This window comes from Lissotriton vulgaris, chromosome 7 (assembly GCF_964263255.1).
Source record: "Lissotriton vulgaris chromosome 7, aLisVul1.2, whole genome shotgun sequence".
Taxonomy (NCBI): domain Eukaryota; kingdom Metazoa; phylum Chordata; class Amphibia; order Caudata; family Salamandridae; genus Lissotriton; species Lissotriton vulgaris.
Genome location: NC_141695.1, coordinates 875,488,429 through 875,504,265, shown reverse-complemented (window position 1 = coordinate 875,504,265; position 15,837 = coordinate 875,488,429). Strand labels below are relative to the sequence as shown.

The following is a 15,837-nucleotide window of genomic DNA, read 5'->3' as shown; positions in this document are numbered from 1 at the left end:
GGCTAAGAGAGAGAGAGATTTTGCTTGGAGTGCACCTATGAGTACTGAGGCAGATTAAAAACGGTTGTGCTTGTTCACATAGATGAATACTCACATTTGCTCATAAGTGTAATCCTGCAAGATACATTAGAATGCAGAGTACATGTTATTTATCATTAGGTACACTCAAAATGCTATATCAGTGAGTTGTCCTAAGACCACAGTATAAATGCTTAAATGTAGAGAACAAGTTAAAAAGTACATATGCAGATATAAAATGTCTTTATCTAAAAAGCAGTTTAAAACATAACATAAGTAAAATATTTACATGCACAAAAGTATGAACATTTGATCAAGGGCCCTTGGAGACAACTCTCGGTCTGAATACCTACAAACAGACGAGGAGTTGCCCGCTGATGTTCTTGCGGGGCTCCTTCTTATACTGTCTAAAACCCGTGAGACGATAATTACGTCATCCCACGCCACCACGTATCACATACCCGTCCATTGTCCATTGTCATTTACTGGACTGCTCTCTACCTTTCCCACCCATAGGGTTAGGTATGGCCTTTTTCCTGTAATTGTGGTACATACTTCAGTCTAGACTGAGACCTGCCATTTGACTGGAAGTTTAAGAATAAACTATCAATAGACGACAGAAATGTGTTAGTATTGCTTCGAGGGGTCCTATTCATGTGTCAGTCAGGCAGTCTGCGATATTATTTCGCCACCCTTAGCCTCAGTTTATCGGATATCTGGCTTGACGTAGCTGTGGTGGGAACTTCCCTTATTCTATTCATGCCTTAGGTGGGGGACGTGGGGTATGTTGCAAGATTTATAGAGGAACTTGACTTCTGCTGTTTGTGAGAAATATACAATGAGGTGGGGCCTGGTAGGGGTGCGGGTCCTTGCAGGCAAGAGCGGCTGGGTGAATCTTGGGTCAGACTTGCTTTCTGCTTCTGTTTAAGCTAAGAGAAAATGGCAGTGCCCAGGGCAATGTAACTGAGGCCTGTAACCTCTAAACAGCAGGGCCTACACAGGGGTTATGTTGTGCAGGTGACAGGTGTGTCCCTGGATAGCTGTGCAGGTAAAAATTCTTACTCCAACATTCCCCCCTTAAGTTCGAAACTCGAACTCTATCAAACATCTTTAAACACCATTCGAACTGCATATTTAGCTGGAGATGGGGGAAGAGGCCAGGGCGAGTCGCAAAGAGGCTGTTCCTCTGAATCTTTGTCCTGCACTTTTCCTGAATCTGCATCTGTCTTCCCTAAGTTATCACACATTGTCTCATAGGGACGCGTCAAGTCCCCCTGTGATGAACGTGGTGGGACTCTATGCACCTGGGCCTGATATTGACTAATTACAGGAATGTCTGGCAATGGGCGGGAGTCAGGAATGGTCAACTCCACTATGCTCATCATTGTCGTCTCTCCATCATCTCCCTTAATCCTACGAATTCCAGTATATGAACCTGAGCCTGCATAATTCATCCCTATCATTTTAGAACTAAATTTCTTTACACAGTATATCAGTACCTGTGATCCAAAACACAATAATAACAGTACACAGAAAATTGGCATTAATAATTTAAGCACTGCAGACAGCCATGAAGGCATCCAGTCCAAATTGAACCAGCCATTTAAGAGATCTGCTTCAGCACCTCCTTCCTCATGCATCTCTTTCCCCAAGTTGTCCAAATCCTCGATGGCCTTCGTGAGTGTTCCGTTGTCAGCGTCGTTCGCTAAAATAAACGTGCAGCAGGATTTTCCCACCTTGGCGCACACACCACCATTCATTGCTGTTAGCTGGTCTAGAACATATCTGTGCTCTAGAACCATAAGTCGTAGAGGTCGAAGTTCTTCTTTCACGGCGTTGAACCCATCCCGGGTGTTGTTGATAAGCTGCATTAGTTCATATCTGGTCACTTGCAGCCAGCGAGCATTGGCTTTAGTCTGGAACATGGGGATAACTCCCCCAAAGAAAAGTTCGGCATCATTGAAGAGTCTGTAATCCTGAGGTATTTTCTGAAAAGGGCCATCTGAGAAGTATTTCATTATTTCTCTCTTCCCATGATGAAGCAGGGTAACGTCATCTGCCATTGGGTGTGTGTGGATGTGGGAAATGTTCGCTGCAGGGACAACAAGATGTAGTTCATGCATTGTCACAATGGAACATAGTCCTTGCCAGTGGGGGGGCAGCTGCAGGTAGATGTGCTCACCGCATGCCCAGTAGATGTCCATGAGACTAGAGGTACCGTGCTGGAGGTCAAAATTAAACACTGTGTGACTGCAATTTGTGTTTCGGCCCACAGGCACTGTTCCGGTACCTAGGAAGCAAAGGAGAGGAGACTTAAGTTTGTATGCTCTTTTAGGTTTGTACTTTGTACCCTCATTGAGGGTATATCTTCTAGTTTCCTGTGCCCATATCTCAGCACATTCCCTCCCAATAGTTTCATTTGTATAATGCTTATGCTCCTGACCTTCAACCGGGCTACCTAAGGATGCTGCCTTGCATATTAAATCATGTGGCCCATTCCATCTGTTATTAAAATATATATTGGCCCTCAGGCGCAGAATGGGTCTCCACTGACAAGGGCATGCGTTATGGGTATGGTTAGTCTGTTGGGATTCGGGTGAGTGGCATTTTGATGGGGGTGTTGGGAAGGTGAAGTATCCTAATTTTCTAAACTGATATTCCCAGACCTGTATCATATTGGCAGGTACTCCCATTTCATGGTAAACTTCCATTCTTCTCTCAAATTCTACTGGGTCAGAAACAACAGTGAACGTAACATACTTGTTGTCCCAGTCTGAGACGTTCACAAATGCTGTATTAATTTTTGCTGACTGGAGCTGTATCTGACCATGTATGCGGCAAAGGAACAGGTGTAGGAGACATTTGGCAGTGGCCGGTGGAATCTCTTTGGGAATGAGCAATTTGTCTGCACCTACAGCATGTGGAATGTATGAGCACACAAAGCAGGAATCATTCGTGGCTTTCCTCCCCACCTCCCTCATGTCTCTGTACCACATATTATCTAACAATGCATTATGGGTACCATCATTCTGTACTGACATACCAGGGCGCTGGGAGAAAAAATCAGGCATAGAGTGTTGTTCGAATGTGTACACAACTGTGTCCTGGAGATCACTAACCCAGTTTGATATTTGTTCTGTGTCTTTCTCCTTACGTTGTGTGCGAGGGGTATATCTCCTTGGTGTTTTATTGCGACCCATTTTATACCTGACACTCCTTTTATGCTGACGGAAACGTCTAGGGACACCTTTCCCAGGGGCATTCACAGTGATATCAAGTACCCTGTCCCACTCGGTGTGGTCTACAGAGGGTGTGGAAGGTGTCGTGGGCACAGGGGTGGTGCAGCCATTGCTGGTGTATTCCTCATCTAGTATGTTATCAGGACTTGTTTTAGGCATGTGATATCCTACTGAGATGGTAGGCCTAACTTGGCTTGATATAGCCTTCTCTCTCTCTGCTTGTAATGCAAGCCAATGTAATATAGCCATTGAAGCAACGAACATAACAAATAATATAAGAGTGACTGTACATATCTTTTTAACTGAAATCTTGGTAAGAGGCGTTGGTCTGTTACTGTCTCTTATTCCATAGACCCTCATTCGATCTCCATATTCACGGTCTTGGATAGTCATAGGAAATAAGATGCCCTCCTTCCTGTTGAAGTTCAAGTCTCTGTTGGTGCCGGGTTGATCCTCACGTGGTTCAGATGAACCCATGCTTTGCGTTCGGCAATTCGGACCGCAGTGGGTGAAGAGTCAATGACCAGGTATGGTCCCTCGTACTTAGGGTCTCTCCACTTCCGTACTTGCTTCTTTATGAAGATCTGTGTTCCAGGGCGGATAGGCAAAAGTTCATCGGAAATTGTGCCGTCCTTTTTCTTTGTCTTGGATGTCTGAATGGAAAGAAACCTAGCAGCACGGGTTAGGGCACACAAATAATCAAATAATTCAGCTTTCACAATCTCAGAAGACGTTTCATTGTCTACTTTAGGTCTGGTGGAAGGAACAACCATATTCATTGATCTGCCAGTGACAAGCTGGTGAGGTGTGAGGTGATGATCAGAGCTAGGGCTGTTCCTGAGTGCAAACAAAGCAATTGGGAGGCAATAGAGCCATTTCTTTCCAATAGTGGCACTTATTTTGCTGATCTTGGCTTTGAGCAATCCGTTGAGGCGCTCACAAATACCATTGCTCTGTGGGTGATAGGCTGAAGTAAGTTTATGTTTTAGTCCTAACATGGTGGCTATTATCTCAAAGATGGAGTTTGAAAAATGCCCGCCATTGTCACTGCGGATAGATTCTGGTAATCCCCAGCGACATATGACCTCACGAAGTAGGAAGGTAGCTGCGGCCTTAGCGTCACAATGGACACATGGTCCAGCCTCAATCCATCGTGAGAAGGGACATACTACCACGATGAGGTATCGGTAGTTGTTACATCTGTCAAGCATGTCCACATAGTCAATGTGGAGTTCCCTGAAGGGACCCTTAGGCCTTGGTATTGTTGAAGCAACTGTTTTCATAGCTGGGTTGGGTGAATACTGCTGACAGATAAGGCACTGATGGACAAAGAGTTGTATCTGCTCATGTGCATTGGGGATGAACCATTCTGCCTGCAAGTTAGAGGACATGATATCACGAGGGACATGCGTAGGAAGGTGCAGCTGGGTAAGTGCTATTTGCAAAAGAGCCTGTGGCATGACAGGCTTCCCTGTCATTGTCTGTCTGTAAATAAAATCTGAGGCATCCTGTTGTACTCCCCTCTTCTTCCATAACTCTTTTTCTTCAGCTTGGGCACTTTCTTGTATCTCTCTGAGGTGCAACTGTGCAATGATGTCAAACTGCTGTGTGTCATCAATTGTATATGGAAGTGTTGGGTCGGGTGTATCTGGGAGTGGTGACTTACTGGTGTCCTCATCTGTGTTTTGCATATCTTCCTGCGCTATTGGGGGTGTATTTTTGGCAAGCAAGATGGGGGTGCAGTCAGTCTGTGTCGGGGATGGTTGTTGTGTACAACTTTGGCCTTTTGCTGCTGCTTTAGCAGCCCAATCTGCCATTGCATTTCCTCTGGAAACAAAGTCTTGGCCGTTCGTGTGTGCTGCACATTTCACTACTGCTACTTCTGCTGGCAGTGTCAAGGAGTCAATTAGTTCTGCAAGTAACTGTTTGTGCATTACAGGCGTGCCATCTGTTTTAAGAAACCCGCGCCTTTTCCATCTCAATATGCTGGAATGCGTTGTTGTGGTGACATATGCTGAATCAGAGTACACAGTAATTCTTTCATTAGCTCCATGCTTCAAGGCGGCTATCAATGCCACCAACTCAGCTGCCTGGGCTGAGTAATGGGGTGGTAATGTTATCTGCTGTACAATGTCCAGAGTGTCTGAGGAGTTATTCTGTTGTGCTCTGACTACAGCTGCCCCTGTATGCCTGATCCCTGTCTCTTGATCAATCGTAGAAGAACCATCAACAAAGTAAATTACACTGTCTGGTAATGGGTCTTCCTTTGCTGTGCCTGACTCATCTGGGCAGTATGTGGCACAATCATGGGTGTCATCGTCAGCTGTCGCAATCGGATGTGCAAAGAACGTGGCTGGATTCACAGTGTGGCATTTTACAACCTTCAATGAAGGCAATGACAGTATGACTTCATATCCTGATACTCTCTGTGTGGTAAGAGTTGTTTTAGCTTTCTGTATTATTGCAAAGACAGCATGCTCAGTGTACAGCGTCAGAGGGGAGCCCATGACTATGGGGGTGCTTTTCTCAACGGCAAATGCTGCTGTTGAAAGAGCCTGTTCGCAAGGATAGTGGCCTTTCATCACTGAGTCTAACATGCCACTGAAGTATGCAATTGGTTTGGGACCCAAGGGGTATTTCTGGGTGAGGACTGCTGTCATGACCTGTCCATTACAATGTGTGAACAGATAGAATTCCTTTGTATAATCAGGAGATCCCAACACTGGTGCATTTGTAATCTCATCTTTTAATTTTACAAAGGCTGATGTCATTTCAGGTGTCCAGTCAATCTTGTTATGCCTGTCCTTAGCCATTTTGACAGCTTTCAAGAGTGGTCCAGTTATAGTAGCATAATCAAAGATCCACTGTCTGACATAGTTCACTAGTCCCAGGAACTTTTGCATGTCCTTAACTGTCTGTGGTTCTGGAGTATTCCTTATTGCTTCTACTCTTCCTGGTGTAACTCTTCTTCCTGATGCTGAAATCAGTTGACCTAAATACTGTACTTCTTCCTGACAGTACTGTAGTTTTTGCTTGTCTACTTTGTATCCTCTATGTGCTAATGTTGTAAGCAGAGCAATTGTATCTTTTCTGCATTCTTGCTCTGTCGCACTGCAGAGGAGTATGTCATCGACATATTGCAGCAAGGTGCTGTCACATTGGAAATTTGATAAGTCATCCTTGACAACTCTGTTAAACACACTGGGGGACTCACAATAGCCTTGAGGGAGCCTTTTGTACGAAAATTGCCTATGTCTGAATGAAAATGCGAATAGGTACTGGCTTTCAGGATGCAGTGGGACACTGAAAAAAGCATTTTTCAGGTCAATGACGGAAAAGTACTTTGCATTTTGTGGGATGTTAGTAAGGATCACTGAAGGGTCAGGGACGATGGGAAACTCAGGTATCACTATGCTGTTAATCGAGCGAAGATCATGTACTAGCCTCCATTGATTTGTTTGTTGCTTCCTCACAGGAAAAAGACAGGTGTTGCAAGGTGAGATACAAGGATATATCACACCTTGATCCAGTAATGCTTGAATTGTTGGGGCTATTCCTTCTTCGGCTTCTTTGGACAAAGGGTACTGGCGCACTCTGGGAAGAATGGCGTCAGGTTTCAGCGTCACTTTGAATGGTTCTGCTGATCGAATGAGCCCCACATCATTGGGACCTGTAGTCCAAAGGATGTTGGGCACCTGAGCTAGGTCTGAGTCACGTGCTGTATCAATTACTGTGGGTTGTGTTGGTGTTCTGATTTCAACTGTCACTGACACGGGGACTGGAATCTGGTATACAATGTCTTCTCTATCACCGAATAATTCCTGATCTGTAATGTCTCTTACCCGATGTCCAGGCTCAATAAAAATGACACAGGCCCATGACTGGCCATAGTCATCACATGCTATAAAGACACCATATGTTGGTGTCATGTTAAAGCATTGTATTCCTAGGATCAAATTTTTGTCTGGGCCTGGCATGTCCTGTAATTGAGGACGGAAAAGAAATTCTTTAGGTAGCTGTACAGTGCGCCCCGCCATCTCTGGTGAGTTGGCAATGACCATTTGCACAGCTGTGAAGAATGCTAGTTCATCCACTGGGCGAGCTCTAATTTGGTCTCTCATGGAAGAGTCCACAGTGACAGCCATCATTCTTGTCAGTGATGTGCCAGGGATGGAGCAAGTCATTGTGCCTTTTTCATCAAAATGAATTGTCATGTTTAATTTGGCCATAAGATCACGGCCCAATAAATTTACGGGGGATTCTGTCGAGTAAAGCAGTCGTTGCTGAATGCTTTTGCCTCCTATTTTCATTGGTACTGGCTTGGTGAAAGGGACCCTTGTAATTGCCCCAGAGAAACCCTGTGTGTCTACACTTTGATTGGAAATAGGCAGTGCTCCCTCTGTTATACAGGAAAATGTTGCACCTGTGTCAATCAGAAATTTATACGTTTTGTTGTTGATCGTGACATACACAACTGGGTCCTCTCTAATATTTGTGAGGCACGACAACAAGGGACACACTAGGGTCTTCTGTGGGCTATCCTAGCTGGTGTACCTTCCAGCCTGATGTTGCTGGATAGTACCCTGCAGAACCGGATTGGCGGGCTGCAGTACTGTGGCTCCCTGAGGTACAAGAACCTGCGTCTGTGGCACCATTTGGTACACAGGCCCCTGTTGTTGAACCAGTTGTGGCTGTATCTGTTGGACTGGTGTCTGTAATTGTACTTGCTGCAACATTGGCTGTTGCTGTCCTGCAGACGGGTAGGTGTACACTACGTTGGGCTGCAGTGGCTGTGTCTGCTGCTGAACGTATTGCACTGGTACCTGGACTTGCTGTGGTTGGCCTCTGCCTGTTAATTCTTCATACATTTTAGTGCGGCATTCCCTTATCATGTGTCCTGGTCGCTGACAGTGGTAGCACAGTGGGGGTCCTGGCTGCTGTGTGGGTCTTTGATAGCCCATCCCCCTACCTCTTCCTCGCATTCCTGATGACCTTGTTTGTCTATTATCATAATACTGTTGTTGCCTCTGATTGTTTCTGGGGTGCTGTGCCTGTGTCTGCTGGACTGCTGCCTGCGTGTCTCCTTGTAATGCGCTCTGGGCATTTTGTGGAAATTGGGTGACAGTAGTCATTTGACTCACTGGTGTGGCTACCATTATTGTGTCCACAGCCTCCTTTTTCTTTAATTTCTGTTGCACCAACTTAGCTGCCGCATTTTCAATTGCCACCTGCCTCTTTTTCTCCTGCTCTTGCTCCTTTTTACAGTAGTGAATGATGTGGTGTTGTATTTCTGCCCATGGTTTGCATTCCATTGCTACTATTCCATCTAATTTTTCTTGCACAGCAGTTGGCAGTCCCTTCTTAATTGTATGGTAGAAGAACCTACAATTACCTCCTGTTATATCCCATTTCTCTCCTAACTCCTGCTGCCACTTTTCCTTCATTCTAGTAATGTACTGTGCAGGATCTTCATTGCTTTGCATTGTCTGGGACATTAGGGACCCGATGTCTGGGATATCAGGGAACTTTCTACGCAGCTCACTCCACAGGGCAGACCTTATTGTATTAAAAGGATTGCCATCCAATTCCAAATTTGTGATGGAAAGTCTGTGATCAATGCGTGTGAACATTTCCTCTGCATCCTCTCCAATCAGGGAAACGAGCAGACTTTTCACATCTCCAGCAGCCAATGGCACCCCTGCAGTGTTTTTCTCAAAGGCTTGTATCCACTTCCCAGCACCCTCTGTGAGGGGCGGAAGTTGCTTTTTTAAATTGTCCTTGTCCATAAGGGACCAAGGGGTGTAGATGGGACGGTCCTCGATATTTTTATATAGCAGTGGCAGCTGGCGCAGCACCCCTCTTGGCCTTGTGCTGTCATACCTGCGTGCGTATTTCTGCCATATTCTCAAGCCTCTGCGCATGTAATTGTAATCCCAGTCTTCATGTCCCTCCCCCCTCAAGATACAGTCTTCAGCTGTTGCCATGTCCTCAGGGTGGAAAGACCCTTCTCGAGGCCACACCATCATTTGGGGATCTTTACTTTCTGTCCATTCTGCCAAGTCATCTGTGAATTTGTCGGCATAATAGTTACTCCCTTCTCCTAGCACCACTATCTCATACGGTGTCAGATCTTCAGGTGACACCCGTCCTGGCCTACTAACGGCCATCTTGTACAGTGCTCCAGATCTGGTGGTGCGCAGGCGTGCTTTACCTGTTACATCATATTCTTCTGGGATGTCGTCAGGTCTCCCATGGTAACCTAACACTGCGAGATTCTCTACCTCTGTCCTTCTTTGCCTGTACCTCCTTTCTGCCCGTTCAAGCACATTGGACAGTCCTAAGTTATCAATGTCTACCTCTCTGAGTTGGGCCCTGCGTGGTGCGGCTACAGGAGGTGATGCCTGGCGCACAGGTGTCTGTGGTAGTGACCTCTGGGGGTTGTAGTTAGGGAATGCGCGAGGGGCTTGTGTTATGTTAGCTGCTGTGTTGCTCTGTGGTGGGGCCTCACCCTGGGCCTCATAGTCTAATTGTATCCATGGCCTTTGCTGTGGCCTTGTTGTTAGGATCCCACCACTGTGTTGCCTTGCATCATTTGCACCTCTTGCCAATTCATTGAGTGTCGGTGGTTGTTGCCTTTCACTCAGCTGGCCCAACCCACCCATCAGTTCTGTCATTCTTTCAATTTTTCTATCATTTCGTAAGGGCCTTTGCTGATAAGTTAGTGCACTGTCAGTGGCGTTTCCTAAGCAATGCTCGAGTGGCATGTCCCCAACTGTTCTACCTGCTTCATGGTATAAGTCCTGTTCTGTCCTCCACCTAACGATATCTCTTTCATTCATTATGCCAGGGATACGTTGTTCGCCATCCCTGTTCTCTTCAAGAAACTGTATCTGGCGCTCTTCCTGTCTATTGGGACTAGTATTAAGGGGTCGCCACTCCTCTTGGAGTGTTTGTGCTTCGCTATTCTGCTGAATGGGGGTCAGAAACGGGCCATAATGTCTAATTCTGGCCTCAGATGTGCTGTGTTCCCTTCTAATGGACATCGGGGCTGGGCCGTGAGGTCTGGGGAGAGGCATGTGAGAGCTGTGCTGTGAACCACCTGAGATCCTATCACTCTCTCCATCTTCATCTAGCTGGGGGCCTGGGGTACTTGATGCAGGAGTCATCTTTATAGTAAACTGTGCATCAATCTGTCCTGCAATCTGACCTGATGTTCCAGATGTGGCACCCTGCATCACTTGTGCTTGGGGTCTCAGCGGTTGGTGCATTTGCGCACTATCTTGTCTACTTCCTTGCAGACCATTTAAAAAGTCTGGGGAGAGGGCATCACGGTCTGGGACAGAGATATCTTCATAGCCTACGGCTGCCCTATCATTTGTAGTTTGTTCTAGGTCTGTTTTAAGAACCAGTTCGGGATAAATTCGAGATTCAGAGTAGGCAGGTGGGGGTGCTGTGGGCGTTTCGGGTGTTTGGGCTGTGGGTGCTTGGGCTGTGGGTTCTTGGGCTGTGGGTTCTTGGGCTGTGGGTGCTTCAGGTGTTCGGGTACTTGTGTCATTTTCCCTAAAGACAGCCCACATAGCGAGGGTGTCCTTACGCTTTTTGAGTCTATTACCAGAGTATTTACCTTCCAAGAAAGTTCTCGCATGGTCTAGCACTATCTTGTCAAAAGTCCCTTCTCTGGGCCAGGAATGTGACGCATTTCGTGTAAGTTCATGCAATTCATTACAATGTTTTTTAATGCGCTTTTCCTGGTCTGTAAAGTTTTTTATCACGTGTTCCAGGGGCGTTGTCATTGTTACTCAGCGTGGGGTGGGAAAGTGATAAAAGGTGTACCTCCACTGGGGGCTAAAGTCAGAGTCACCGTCTGTAAATCTGTTGTGTCTATTCCCAGAGTAGATATTAGTGCCAATATAACTGTACCCACTAGGGGTGGGACCTGGGCTGAGGATACTGAAGGATCCTCAGTAATGGTAGTAACGCGCCCGTTCTCTAAATGTATTGTGATGTCAAATCTATTATTTTGTGCGGGCTGTTTGTTCATATCCTAGAGTTATCTTGGGGGGCGGGCAAGTGGTGGCGGAGAAGTCTGACAACTGTGCTCACTGCTTACTATGCGGTTTTGTAAATATGCCCACAATAAAGGGCAATGTGTTGTGAAGGGGTGTCTCTGCAGTTGCTCAACAATGCTGGGTGAAGGCTGCTGCCCCAGCTGCACGTGCAGCTCTTGGGCGTGTTGCTCACAGGCCAGGGGCAAGTCGGGAATGGACAGTCCCTGTAGGAGCAATGTGTAGAATTCGCAGTCTGATGAGGTACGGAAAACGTGTTGGTCTTCCTGTCTTCCCTGGCAGCTTGTGCTCAGGGACGATGAGGTCACCAAGGGCGGGACGGTGAGGTCAATAGTTCTGCAACTCACTAAACTTTCTATTGAATGACTTAATTCTATAGAATTTTCCTCAGCAGTATGTGGTGCTGGTGGGGACACTTGTGACACTTGCAAGGGTATGTGTGGTGTCTCTACTAATGAAGTGGAATTCTGTGACACTTCACGCACGAGTTGACTATTGTCAACGAGGGGTGTGTGAGTCTGCACTGGGAGGCACAGTCGCGTCAAATGTAGTGTAGATATTTTTATCTCTGTGCCTTGCGTGAGTGGGAGTCCCAGCAGTGTCCACGCCTTAGCTACCAAGGGGATCTGGCGTCTGTCAAGTTTAGTTATAGTTCGCGCGTCAGTGTTCTGTATTGCCACTATCTTATCGTCCAATATGTGCAGGACCACCTCAATCTGATTCTGCCCACTCTGGCTCATCTGTACTCCCTTTGTTTATATGTGTATATATGTATTAGAAACAGGCTGACCTTCTGTCAGTTGTTTTCGGGGTCGGGGCAGTTTACCACAAGCACAATGCTTCTATAATGACTGGATACCTCTTATACTCATGTATCCTATTCCTAACGTGGAATGCAGCTAAAAAAGAAACATTTCTTATTTTTTTTCTAAACGATCTGTAGTCTAAAAATAACGCAGAGCAATTCCCTGAGACTTCCCTTGTGAAGCCTGCAGTTGCTTGTAGAGGGAAGGGGAAATCCTGAATGCCAGAAGTGCACGCAGTTTAATAGCAGCAAGAAAAAAAGGAAAACAATAAATATGTATATATGTGACAACCGTGGGGCTCGAAATGCCGTAGCTTATAGACTCTCTTCAGTTAGTCAGTGGCAGATCAATATACATAGGAAACACAGAAATGCATTTACAATCTCCCTAGTTATTGAATCTCGCTAAAAGAACAGTTCTCAAGTGATGGTCACAAAATATACTAGCAGCAATTGTTACAGAAATTCGATGTTCACAGTTTATAATTAGTCAAGGAAAGATGAACGATCACAATGCACTTAGGTATCAATAGTATAGTCTCGCTATAGTCAGCCTCTGTGCCAGCCAGTGACTCCTAACAAAAAAGACTATGAAAACAGTAAGGATCACATAAGTTAGTTCTATGAACCTAGAAATATATTCAACATTTAAACACTAGGCGCTATCATACAGGTCTGTGCCTGAACAGGTATCTAAAAAAAAAGAAAAAGAAAATGTAAACACTTCAACAATTCTTTTACAAAAATCACGCTCTATGGCCACTAGAGTGTGCTAGAGTGCTCTTTATACACGTGAGGCAAACCAAAAATAATTAATAAACCACGTTTAGCTTGGCAAAAAATATAATGCCTACAATATGAGCATATAAACTTCTTAGTCCCGCACAGAACTCTTCCCTTGACATACAGTAGGGGATATCACCGCTAAATTTAAGGAAAGATCAAAGGTCACGGTAGCTAATCGGACCTGCTGAAACTCCTTCTTTCTCATGGACTACTGACATGAGAGATTACCTCGTCTCTGTTACTCCTATCAAACAGAGGATCTCTTGCATGAATATACTGAAAAAGATGCTAGACGCAACCCTTTCCTTCCTTGACACCCTGTTGCAGATGTATCAAAGGTCCTCCCCCTCTCTGGAGAGGCTTCCCAAAAGCTGAGAGACCTGCCACGTGCGGTCCTCCTTCCCTGACACTTCAGAGGGTCACTTAAAAAAGCCTAAAATATGTATATGAAGGTCCCCTCTCCCTAGAGAGGCACCGCGCTTAAGAGTAAATATAGAATAAGCCTTGACAATTCGACTGCTACAATCCTTCTTAGCAGTCACAGAAGAAACAGCAAAAACATGAAGCTACTTTTAGCAGCAAAAAAGCACATGTATCACAGTAATTACCCAACTGTCAGGTTCAATCTCCAAATAGCACACAATCCCTTCCTTTGCGCGGAATCAAATAACAAGGTTAATAGACAGGAAACCCCTGGACCTTTGGCCGATGTACCACTGTATCACAACAAAGCCCACCATTCGGCCAAACCCAAGAGAGAGAGACAGCGCAGCGGCGGGCAGATACAATAATATGTATGCTTACCCTCAGCGCAGTGTTTCCCTCACAATGGTCCAGCAGGATGGCTGCAGAGTCGTTTAGCAGTTTAGTACTTCCTCCTTAGGAACCAGCTGCATCCTGTCAGTTTAACTCCTTATTATCACGTCGAGGTCACCACTTGTTGAAGGGGATGATTTATTAGGGACAGGAGGGGCCAGGGGGACTCAGTGCACAGCTTTCAGAAGCCACGCTGACGAGACCGTGAGTGAAAACTAAGGGTAATAGGGTGGCTTAAAGTGCACCGGGGCTGTCCTGGACCTCTTGCTCTAAAACAGGAAAAAACATACATATGAGCGTTTGGAGACTGAAGCTTGGAGTTGTACAATTTATTTGAAGACACAGCTTCTAGAAATAATCAGTGATAACATAAAAATCATATAGTACTTGGTCCTGTACCCAGCATTCTCTTGAAAGTCACATGGACCAGATAAATTTTACAACGTACAGTTCAACATTTGCTATGGCTAAGAGAGAGAGAGATTTTGCTTGGAGTGCACCTATGAGTACTGAGGCAGATTAAAAACGGTTGTGCTTGTTCACATAGATGAATACTCACATTTGCTCATAAGTGTAATCCTGCAAGATACATTAGAATGCAGAGTACATGTTATTTATCATTAGGTACACTCAAAATGCTATATCAGTGAGTTGTCCTAAGACCACAGTATAAATGCTTAAATGTAGAGAACAAGTTAAAAAGTACATATGCAGATATAAAATGTCTTTATCTAAAAAGCAGTTTAAAACATAACATAAGTAAAATATTTACATGCACAAAAGTATGAACATTTGATCAAGGGCCCTTGGAGACAACTCTCGGTCTGAATACCTACAAACAGACGAGGAGTTGCCCGCTGATGTTCTTGCGGGGCTCCTTCTTATACTGTCTAAAACCCGTGAGACGATAATTACGTCATCCCACGCCACCACGTATCACATACCCGTCCATTGTCCATTGTCATTTACTGGACTGCTCTCTACCTTTCCCACCCATAGGGTTAGGTATGGCCTTTTTCCTGTAATTGTGGTACATACTTCAGTCTAGACTGAGACCTGCCATTTGACTGGAAGTTTAAGAATAAACTATCAATAGACGACAGAAATGTGTTAGTATTGCTTCGAGGGGTCCTATTCATGTGTCAGTCAGGCAGTCTGCGATATTATTTCGCCACCCTTAGCCTCAGTTTATCGGATATCTGGCTTGACGTAGCTGTGGTGGGAACTTCCCTTATTCTATTCATGCCTTAGGTGGGGGACGTGGGGTATGTTGCAAGATTTATAGAGGAACTTGACTTCTGCTGTTTGTGAGAAATATACAATGAGGTGGGGCCTGGTAGGGGTGCGGGTCCTTGCAGGCAAGAGCGGCTGGGTGAATCTTGGGTCAGACTTGCTTTCTGCTTCTGTTTAAGCTAAGAGAAAATGGCAGTGCCCAGGGCAATGTAACTGAGGCCTGTAACCTCTAAACAGCAGGGCCTACACAGGGGTTATGTTGTGCAGGTGACAGGTGTGTCCCTGGATAGCTGTGCAGGTAAAAATTCTTACTCCAACAATAGCCAGTCAGGGAATGTCACCCAGCATGCATGTAGCAACTGCATGTGTGACAGATACATGCTACTAATGAACGTCCACCTACCCTCACAGGTGGTGCAGACAGCAGCGACAGCGAGAGGCTGCAAATAGATGAGGAGGCCCAGGATGAGGAGGAGGTGCCGCCACATACACAGCCACCAGCCCCTGCCGCAGCAACAACACCAGCAGCCAGGTCCACCAGCAGTGTGCCTCCTGCATCTGGCGCAGCAACCACTGCCGCAGCCAGGCCCACAACTAGTGTGCCCCCAGCCTCAGCCGCAACTACCACTGCCGCAGCCAGGCCCACAACTAGTGTGCCCCCAGCCTCAGCCGCAACTACTACTGCCGCAGCCAGGCCCACAACTAGTGTGCCCCCAGCCTCAGCCGCAACTACTACTGCCGCAGCCAGGCCCACAACTAGTGTGCCCCCAGCCCCTGCCGCACCAGCAACGCCTGCTGTGACACCACCAGCAGCTGGTGCTTCTACATCAGGGCCCACGACAGCGGCAACACAGCGGCCACCCACTGTGTCAGG

General features: G+C 46.0%; 1 protein-coding gene and 1 pseudogene across 1 annotated transcript; both read right to left on the bottom strand.

Moving 5' to 3' along the window:
- Window positions 1-1,118: 1,118 nt before the first annotated feature.
- Window positions 1,119-2,806, bottom strand: LOC147702600 (uncharacterized). Its single transcript, XM_086928810.1, has one exon. The coding sequence runs from the start codon at window positions 2,727-2,729 to the stop codon at window positions 1,119-1,121; it is 1,611 nt and encodes a 536-aa protein (XP_086784936.1). The 5' UTR covers window positions 2,730-2,806.
- A 2,153-nt stretch (window positions 2,807-4,959) lies between these two features.
- Window positions 4,960-5,934, bottom strand: LOC147702599 (uncharacterized; annotated as a pseudogene).
- Window positions 5,935-15,837: the final 9,903 nt, after the last annotated feature.

Coding starts and splice junctions, on each gene's coding strand:
- LOC147702600 (XM_086928810.1), bottom strand. CDS start 2,729: ATGGAAGTTTACCATGAAATGGGAGTACCTGCCAATATGATACAGGTC.